Source organism: Xyrauchen texanus, chromosome 2 (genome assembly GCF_025860055.1).
Source record: "Xyrauchen texanus isolate HMW12.3.18 chromosome 2, RBS_HiC_50CHRs, whole genome shotgun sequence".
NCBI classification, from domain to species: domain Eukaryota; kingdom Metazoa; phylum Chordata; class Actinopteri; order Cypriniformes; family Catostomidae; genus Xyrauchen; species Xyrauchen texanus.
In genome coordinates this window covers 5,819,055-5,829,676 of record NC_068277.1, presented here as the reverse complement: position 1 = coordinate 5,829,676, position 10,622 = coordinate 5,819,055, and the positions used below count along the sequence as shown (strand labels likewise).

The 10,622-nt window shown below is 37.3% G+C and overlaps 1 protein-coding gene across 4 annotated transcripts in view; it reads left to right on the top strand.

Moving 5' to 3' along the window:
• Nucleotides 1-8,854, top strand: part of LOC127619424 (cGMP-specific 3',5'-cyclic phosphodiesterase-like) — a 72,180-nt gene extending 63,326 nt beyond the window's left edge. For 3 of the 4 annotated variants that reach the window (XM_052092296.1, XM_052092290.1, XM_052092281.1), the window contains exons 16-21: nt 1,017-1,117; nt 3,792-3,869; nt 3,957-4,020; nt 4,338-4,412; nt 4,551-4,634; nt 6,728-8,854. In XM_052092296.1, coding sequence (XP_051948256.1) covers nt 1,017-1,117; nt 3,792-3,869; nt 3,957-4,020; nt 4,338-4,412; nt 4,551-4,634; nt 6,728-6,850 — 525 coding nt within the window. In that variant the 3' untranslated portion in view covers nt 6,851-8,854. Of the gene's footprint in view, nt 1-1,016; nt 1,118-2,621; nt 2,937-3,791; nt 3,870-3,956; nt 4,021-4,337; nt 4,413-4,550; nt 4,635-6,727 lie in introns of those variants that run through there. The other variant, XM_052092298.1, reaches the window with a different exon arrangement.
• Nucleotides 8,855-10,622: the final 1,768 nt, after the last annotated feature.

Here is a 10,622-nt window from a genome sequence, read left to right as displayed (position 1 = left end):
CAAACGCCGGTCTGTCTGGGTCCACAAAACCATTAAATCTCGGAGTCAGCACGGCGAGTACCATCGGCTAGTGCGGGACCTGCGGCTGGATGAAGTCCGGTTCCAGCAGTACTTCAGGCTTGACAGGACCCAGTTTGATGAGCTGCTGCAGAGGGTGGGTCCCCTGATTACTGCGGGAGCTGAGAGAGAGAGAAGGATGACGTGAGCTCTACCGTCTTCTTTCGTATTGGCTGTTGCTCCCGTAAATCGCTCTTCATTTGAATAAAGTTAAACTTGTCTCAACTTTGTCACGTTGCTGGACACGCCCACATCTGGTCGCCAACGGTCACGACAGCTCGTGTCGCTGGACGTCGCTGTACTCTCATTGAAAATGAATGGGATGGTGTTGCTGTCTCATGCGATGTCGCTGGCAGTTTGAACGCAGCTTTACTGTAACTGCAATTTTTCTCTGTTTTTTCTTTTTTTTATATATATATATATAAATGAGAGACGTGACTCCCCTGGAGTCGCGAGTTCAAATTCAGGGTTTGCTGAGTGACTCCAACCAGGTCTCCTAAACAACCAAATTGGCCCAGTTGCTAGGGTGGGTAGAGTCACATAGGGTAACCTCCTCGTTGCCGCTATAATGTGGTTCGCTCTCAGTGGGGTGCATGGATCTCACTACGAATAGCGTGAAGCCTTCACATGCGTGCTATGTCTCCATGGTAATGCGTTCAACGAGCCACGTGATTAGATGCATGGATTGACGTCTCAGATGCGGAGGCAACTGAGATTCGTCCTTCGCCACCCAGATTGGGCATTCCAAATTGGGGAGAGAAAGGGGAGAATAAAAAATTTAAATCTCTCTATATTTATATATTTTATTCAATCAACATTATACCACAGATGCTGTCAAATGATCTTAACTTTGAACCTGGAATGTTCCCTTAACACACACCAAATATTGATTGTCCTTTTTCTTCTAATTTGTCATTTTTGGCTCTTTCATTTTTGTTTTATATCTCCCTCTCTGGTAGGGTAATCAGATTCTGAGCAGTCTTTCTCTGGACGAGTATAGGGCCACACTGAAGATGATTGAGAAGGCTATTTTGGCCACTGATCTGGCTCTCTACATGAAGTAAGTACCAGGTGCAATATACATGCTTATCAAAACTTATAAAAGACATTTAATAATTATGACAATTATGAGTTGTGAATATGTATGTTAAAGTGCAGCTCATTATATCTATCTATCTATCTATCTATCTATCTATCTATCTATCTATCTATCTATCTATCTATCTATCTATCTATCTATCTATCTATCTATCTATCTATCTATCTATCTATCTATCATCTATCTATCTATCTTCTATCTATCTATCATCTATCTATCTATCATCTATCTATCTATCTATCATCTATCTATCTATCTATCTATCTATCTATCATCTATCTATCTATCTATCTATCATCTATCTATCTATCTATCTATCTATCTATCTATCTATCTATCTATCTATCATCTATCATCTATCTATCTATCTATCTATCTATCTTCTATCTATCTATCATCTATCTATCTATCTATCATCTATCTATCTATCTATCTATCTATCTATCTATCTATCTATCTATCTATCTATCTATCTATCTATCTTCTATCTATCTATCATCTATCTATCTATCTATCTATCTATCTATCTATCTATCTATCTATCTATCTATCTATCTGTCTGTCTGTGATCTACCTGTCATCTATCTGTCTGTCTTTCTATCGTTCTGTCTGTCTATCATCTTTCTAATCACCTGTCTGTCTGTCTGTCTGTCTGTCTGTCTGTCTATCTATCTATCTATCATCTATCTATCTATCTATCTATCTATCTATCTATCATCTATCTATCTATCTTCTATCTATCTATCTATCTATCTATCTATCTATCTATCTATCTGTCTATCTATCATCTATCTATCTATCTATCATCTATCTATCTATCATCTATCTATCTATCTTCTATCTATCTATCTATCTATCTATCTATCTATCATCTATCTATCTATCTATCTGTCTGTCTGTCTGTCTGTCATCTATCTGTCTGTCTTTCTATCTTTCTGTCTGTCTGTCTATCATCTTTCTAATCACCTGTCTGTCTATCTATCTATCTATCTATCTATCTATCTATCTATCTATCTATCTATCTATCTATCTATCTGTCTGTCTGTCTGTCTGTCTGTCATCTATCTGTCTGTCTGTCTGTCTATCATCTTTCTAATCACCTGTCTGTCTATCATTATCTCTCTCTCTCTCTCTCTGTCTGTCTGTCTATCATTTTTCTAATCATCTGTCTGTCTATCTATCTGTCTGTCTGTCTATCATCTTTCTAATCATCAAACTGTCTGTCTGTCTATCTATCCATCATCTATCCATCTATCTGTCTATCTATCTATCTATCTATCTATCTATCTATCTATCTATCTATCTATCTATCTATCTATCTATCCATCTCTCTGTCTATCAATCTGTCTATCATTATATATATCTATCTCTCACTCTCTGTCTGTCTATCATCTATCCATCAAATTCAAATTCAAATTCAAAATGCTTTATTGGCATGACTGTACATAATACAATATTGCCAAAGCTTGGAACACATAGATTATACATAGAGAATAATTATACAGACATCAAAATAATAAAGTATATAACTTAAATTTAAATGTACAAATTAAATTCATTGTACAAATTAACAGAGTAACAGATTACAATATCTGTGAACATTCGATACCACAGTGTGGTCATCATCTATCTATCTATCAGTGGCGGCTGCTGGTCTTTCAAAGAGGGGAAGCTCATTTTCGGCCTACATTATAAACTTATTTACCCTATTTTTTGCACTAAATCAATCTTAGGTGTTGATCTGCCCTGCTGTTTAATTCTAATTTTTTCCTCGTAAGGAAGACTTTCAAATAGCTTCGCCAAAATCAGGTCGACAATATTAGCACCGTCTGCCATCGTGCGCAGTTTCACCCGTACGACGCTAGCCTAGCCTACTGTATGAATGAATGAACGAACGAACGAACGAACGAACGAACGACTCTAAAACAAAATATATTAAACTTGGTAAAACTGAAACAAGGAATGTGGTGTATAATTGTGTGAAATGTATTATGCAAATTGACTAGCAATTTCAGCCAAACAAATATAAAGAAATAGGTTGCAGCAGTTTGTCTTTCGACTACACTTGAGAAATCCACGATGGGACTGAGCGTGAAATAGCTTCAGTGACTTCTTATAGTACAGATTCGCTGTCAATCAAAAGGAGATGCAGTCTTTCGACAGATCCTCCAATCATCACGCGGAAGCCCGGAGTCCGGGCCAGCCCGCTCCTCATTCACCCCCAGAGACGCTGAGCGTCCGTGGGCGGGACATAATCGCAGCATTTATCCAATGACCGTCTATTTTCGGAGCACTGAAAAAAACTGTTCAGAGCAGCCCCATTGAAGTCAATGGACGCTCGGCTTCAACAGGGGAATGCACTGACACTACGGGAATGTATGAGAAGTAAATCGAGTCAGCCGATCTGCTATATGTAATGTAGCTGATTCTGAACGAACTCGTCTTCGAGATGAACGTGTTCTAACGTGCATTTTTAGTAATAAATTGTTTACACAATAGTACATATTTGACCATTATTTTTTTGACATTATAGGGGAAGCTGAGCTTCCCTTGCAGTCTTAAAGAAATCCCCACTGCTATCTATCTATCTATCTATCATCCATCTGTCTGTCTGTCTATCTATTTTTCTATGCAGAAAAAGAACAGAATTCTTTGAGCTAGCTAAGAACAGTCAGTTTGCGTGGGAGGATGAATATCACAGAGATCTCATGAGGTGAGTGGCAGGAGTTCATTGCCAAATGTGTTTATGCGTGAGTGAGTTTAATGCATTTCTTTGCTGTGATGTTATGATGTTCTTTAGGTCAATGCTGATGACCGCATGTGATGTCTCTGCTATTACAAAACCCTGGCCAGTACAGAAGAGGGTAAGTCTTAATTATATTCAAATCTACTCAAATATACATATTGTTCCAAAGCAGCTTAACAGAAAAATATTATATGGAGAAATATGTGTTTTGCCCCCTGGCCTGGACATTATTTCAAGCCTACTTTACACCTACATTGGCTTAAATCTTAATAATCGTTCAACTTAATTATTTAAGATGCAAATCATTTTGTTTTGAAGTTCCGTTCAAAATCCAGTTGGTTTCTATGATATTCTGGTCCATGCATATGACCATAGATTGGCCCTGTACAACTTTGTATTGATTAAACAATTAACATCTGTTTTATGTTTTAAAAGATAGCTGAGCTGGTTGCCACAGAGTTCTTTGAACAAGGTGACAAGGAGCGGAAAGAGCTAAACATTGAACCTATCGTAAGTGCTTCACTAATGTGTTTTATTCAAGATTGCAGCAGTTGAGTTTAGGAAAAGGTCAACGACCCCTATATACAGGATATGGTAACTGGGAGGAAGATAAAGTGACAGTAAACATGTGACTGTTTTCTATTCAAGGATCTGATGAACAGAGAGAAGCGGGATAAAATACCCAGCATGCAAGTGTCTTTCATTGATGCCATTTGTATACAGTTATACGAGGTAGATCGCTCTTCTAATTTACATTTATTGCCTTTTACACATTATTTAGACAGGATGCGGGCCAGGCTCAAACCTGCATCCCTGGGAGCATGTGCACAACCGCTGCACCACAGCACAAACTTAAGAAGCATTTCTACATCTAGACAATAATATTTATTAGTATAATAATTCTTTAATTTTAAGATTTACGCCTTTCAGATTGAATTGAGTAAATATTTTAAGTTGAATTTAATTTGTAAAAAAAAAAAAAATGCACAATTAAATTTGATCGAATTTTGCGATGAAAATGAATTGCATATATCTAAATAGGCTACTTTTCATACACTCAAAATTTCATAATAAAAGTCCCTCAAATTGAACTTGGTCATCTTTCACAAAAACAAAATACAAAATATTTGAAGTTTTATTAATTTTATTTGGTTACAAATGACTCACTTCAATATGCTCGATTTTTTTGTTATGAATTTGAAATGTGTCAATCTTGAAAAAGGCAAAAAAAAAAAAAAAGATACATTCCAAAAAATGTAATTAAAAAATTAGGGCTGTCGATTTAACGCATCAATTCAGTGCGATTCATTTAATAAAAAATAATGCGTTAAAAAAATTTACGCAATTAATCTCAATGTCCCCGGATGGTAATAGGGAAGATTCCTGAGAAATGCTTGTAGTACCACCTGTTTACTCCAGGGGGCAGTAAGTGAAACTTCAGCTGTATGAGCAACACACAGTTTATACAGTGAAGAAACACTTCAGCAGCAACAACACAAACATGCGTTACGTTCTTGCATTCAAACACTTGATGGAGCACAAATTCAAACTAAGGGATCTCAAGATGTGTTATAAGTATTAAACTATATTTAACTTGACACAGTGACCTAAAATTGTATGTTTATGATGCAACACACCCTACACAAGCATGTCTGACGCAGGTGTTCTTAAACAAGCCCTCATAATAAATCTCCAACTGATTGACAAATTCACTTGTGTAATGGATTGCTGTGAACTGTGTGACAATGATTGACTTATGATCAATAATATGGTAATAAACAAGACATTATATTCTAAAGACGCTTTTATATTGTTTTATCAATGAGCCACAAGAATGTAAAGCATTTGAATTATCTGAATATTTTTTATTATATATATATATATATATATATTTTTAAATATTTAAAGATAACTATGTATCATTATTTCATCATTATATATTGAATTATTGTTATATGAGGGGCTTTCTCAGCAAATATTTGTATATGTGATTAATCGCGATTAATTAATCGGGACACTATGTAATTAATTCAATTAAAATTTTTAATTGATTGACAGCCCTAAAAAAATTTACACATTTCAATTTCATAACCAAATTCCATCAAATTTAAATGTGAAATTCTATTATTTTAATTTTGTTAAACTTTACACAAATCAATTTTATGGAATTTTTATTATGAAATTTAAAAAGTCTTAAAATAGGTTAAAATATTTTGAGTGAAAAGCTACTTTCCATTAAAAACATTATTTTTAGATTGACTCATTTCACTTTTTTAACACAATTCCACTCAATTAAATTGAGTAATTACAAATAAATAAAATGTAATATTGTACGTTTATTAATTTAACTTTTGTTGAAAATGTAGAAATGTTGAAAATAGAATCCGATATTTTTAGTGTATATTCTAGCTATTTCAGTTTCTTAATAAAATGTAGTTAAATTGATCTGAGTAATCTTTAATTAAATAAAATAAAAAAATATGAAAAAACCTGAAATTGAAATATACAAAAATAGGCCAAATATTTTTGGAGTGTACTATGTTACATCATTTTAACTTACACAGTATACAGCGTATATTTATAACTTATATATGGTCGTTTATTTTACATATCTAATAGTTCCTTCACCATACAAGATACCGGATTTGTACCTTTATTGCTTAAAATAAATGGTTGGACAGCAGCTCCTCTACCAACCGGTGACTGATAGATCAGGGATTTTACGACGCTTTAAATAAAGTCATTAATATCTAGATCTAGAGTGACTTGACAGCAGTGACAGAACAATATTCTTCCAGTAATCGGATGGTCTTCTGTGTGATCAGGCATTGACTGGGATCTCAGAGAGCTGCTCCCCTCTGCTGGACGGCTGCAGGAAGAACAGGCAGAATTGGAAAATGCTGGCTGAACAAGGAGAGGAAAGAGCTTCACTCAATGGAGGACTGTAACGGCTCTGTTGACATACCCACTTTCTCGGACCATCATCCATCATTCCCGCCCCTTTTTCTAGAGACTAAAGGAGTTTGTAATTACAAGTACAAAGCTTGAACCCTCGCTGGTTTAGTAATTATAGCGGCATCGGAGCAGGGTTTTGGAAGGGTTGGATTAAAGATGTAGCAGATGAAATAACTACTCAAAGACCTATCCGGAAGAAAAGTATGCATGAATCTTTACCTGTCCAGGTAATCCAGTGGGTACTAAAGATGGTGATTGAGGTTTTAAAACGGAGTAAACCATTTTGATGCAAGGAAACAAGTTCAGCAACCTCAGAAAATAATTCAGACTTGTCTTTCTGTCTTTAAAAACAAGCACCTTTTGCATTTACAGTACTGAGCTTACAATGGGAGTCTATGGGGCGAGACATTCCGGTGGGTTTAAAAGACAGAAATGTGAAGCTTATAATTTAATCAAAGCACTTCTATCAGGACGACCCGCTGACTGAGTGAATTGAAGATGCCATTTATTTGATGAATATAAAACAGTAATGTCTCTCTTTAGCGTAAGCCCCATCTGGCGGTCTGAAGGAGTTGTACTCAGAAACGTCATATCCTACCGGAGATAGGAGGCAGGGGCGAGGAGCCTATCCCCGTGCAGGACGGGACTCAACAGGTGGTGGTGGGGTGGAGGAGGTTGCCATGTTAGCACACTGAAACAGCAATGTGATAGATTGTGAGCAGACTTATAAAGCAATGGCTTACATGTGATTGGCTAGGGGTTACCCCGCTAATGGTGCGATGATGTACAGCTGCTAGAACTACGCTGCGCTTACATTTACAATAATTCTTCTGTTAAAACTCATGTATTATATTTTAAATTGACGTTTTTATGGTTGTTTTAGGGTTACGTCATCATGCCAACGAAGTTGAAAAATTGGATTAACTTTTTTGTCACGATTTTGTAACACTGGTAATCACTGGGAAAATAACACATTGTTTACATCTCGCGGCTATACTTTTGAAACCGTGAGCATTTCAACATTTACAAATTGGCCCCATTCACTTCCATTGTAAGTGCCTCACTGTAACCTTGATTTTTGCTTTTTTTTAAAGCAAAAGATGGACGAGTCGCAACGATTTTTATGGTAATCAACATTATGCTGTCGATTGAGCTTAACTTGTACTGAACCCGGAATATTCCTTTAATTCTTTCATTCAGGTTGTGTAAATCATCTTTTCTGCCTTTTCTAGGCGCAAGAATTTCTGACTATACGTTACTGAGATAAGTCGTGAGGGTGGATTTTTCTGCTCTCCTTGCGAAAGTTACCGGCTTTGCAGGGTCATGACAGGAGTTGACAGCTTTACATAGACAAGGTTGGGGCGGCTGTGGCTCAGGTGGTAGAGCGGGTCGGCCACTAATCGCAGGGTTGGCGGTTCGATACCCGGCCCACACGATTCCACATGCCAAAGTGTCCTTGGGCAAGACGGTGAACCCCAAGTTGCTCCCAATGGCAGACTAGCGCCTTGCATGGCAGCTCTGCTGTCATTGGTGTGTGAATGAGTCACAGTGTAAAGCGCTTTGGTTAACTGGGTAACTAGGGCTGGGTAGAAATGTTTATTCTCTATTGAGTCCCAAGATCAATCGTTTACTTTGAATTTTGCATCTGTTTATTTTGTTTTTATTATATGATCTCTAGGGCTCTCAATTTAACGCGTTAATTCAGTGCGATTAATTATATATAAAATAACGTGCTTAAAACATTAGCGTAATTAATCATGTCCCCGGACCTTAATAAGGAAGATTCCAGATAAATGCAAGCTTGTAGTACCACCTGTTGTCTCCAGGGGGCAGTAAGCGAAACTCCAGCTGTATAGGCAACGTGCAGCTTACACAGAACAAACCACACCATTATTTACAGTGCAAATTTCTTTCAAATGTGAGCAAAACGGACACAACTGAAATATACCAAAATGAATCAGAACCAAATTACAGGTGAAACTCGAAAAATTTGAATATCGTGCAAAAGTTCATTAAGTTCAGTAATTCAACTTAAAAGGTGAAACTAATATATTATATAGACTCATTACAAGCAAAGTAAGATATTTCAAGCCTTTATTTGATATAATTTTGATGATTATGGCTTACAGCTTATGAAAACCCCAAATTCAGAATCTCAGAAAATTAGAATATTACATGAAATCAATAAAAAAAAAGGATTTTAAATACAGACATGTCGGCCCTCTGAAAAGTATAATCATGCATATGTACTCAGTACTTGGTTTGGGCCCCTTTTGCATTAATTACTGCCTCAATGCGGCGTGGCATGGATGCTATCAGCCTGTGGCACTGCTGAGGTGTTATGGAAGACCAAGATGCTTCAATAGCGGCCTTCAGCTCTTCTGCATTGTTTGGTCTCATGTCTCTCATCTTTCTCTTGGCAATGCCCCATAGATACTCTATGGGGTTCAGGTCAGGCGAGTTTGCTGGCCAATCAAGCACAGTAATACCATGGTCATTGAACCAGGTTTTGGTACTTTTGGCAGTGTGGGCAGGTGCCAAGTCCTGCTGGAAAATGAAGTCAGCATCTCCATAAAGCTTGTCTGCTGAAGGAAGCATGAAGTGCTCTAAAATGTCCTGGTAGACGGCTGCGTTGACTCTGGACTTAATAAAGCACAGTGGACCAACACCAGCCGATGACATGGCTCCCCAAACCAACACAGACTGTGGAAACTTCACACTGGACTTCAAGCATCTTGGATTGTGTGCCTCTCCATTCTTCCTCCAGACTCTGGGACCTTGGTTTCCAAATGAGATGCAAAATTTGCTCTCATCAGAAAAGAGGACTTTGGACCACTGAGCAACAGACCAGTTCTTTTTTTCTTTAGCTCAGGTAAGACGTTTGTCATTTGAAGCCCATGTCCAGGACCCGTCTGTGTGTGGTGGCTCTTGATGCAGTAACTCCAGCCTCAGTGCACTCCTTGTGAAGCTCCCCCACACATCTGAATGGCCTTTTCCTGACAATCCTCTCCTGGCTACGGTCATCCCTGCTGCTTGTGCACCTTTTTCTTCCACACTTTTCCCTTCCACTTAACTTTCTATTAATGTGCTTTGATACAGCACTTTGAGAACATCCAACTTCTTTTGCAATTACCTTTTGAGGCTTTCCCTCCTTGTGGAGGGTGTCAATGATGGTTTTCTGCACAACTGTCAGGTCAGCAGTCTTCCCCATGATTGTGAATTCAACTGAACCAGACTGAGAGACCATTTAAAGGCTCAGGAACCCTTTGCAGGTGTTTAGCTGATTAGAGTGTGACACTTTGGGCCTACAATACTGAACCTTTTCACAATATTCTAATTTTCTGAGATTCTGAATTTGGGGTTTTCATAAGCTGTAAGCCATAATCATCAAAATTATATCAAATAAAGGCTTGAAATATCTTACTTTGCTGTAATGAGTCTATATATTAGTTTCACCTTTTAAGTTGAATTACTGAAATTAATGAACTTTTGCACGATATTCTAATTTTTCGAGTTTCACCTGTAAACCCCTATCGAAATCAGAGCTGAATCGAGAGCTCGTAAATTGGCATCAAATCAAATTGGGAAATCTGTATAGATACCCAGCCCTAATATTAACACGTATTATGTTCATCGTTCACGTCTTGTGGCTATATTTTCAAAACGGCTAGTATTATGTTTATTCCAGTTCAATGCCTTACCCCATAGACTTTCATTGTAAGTCCATTACTGTACACACAAATTACGTTACATTAAAATAGCACT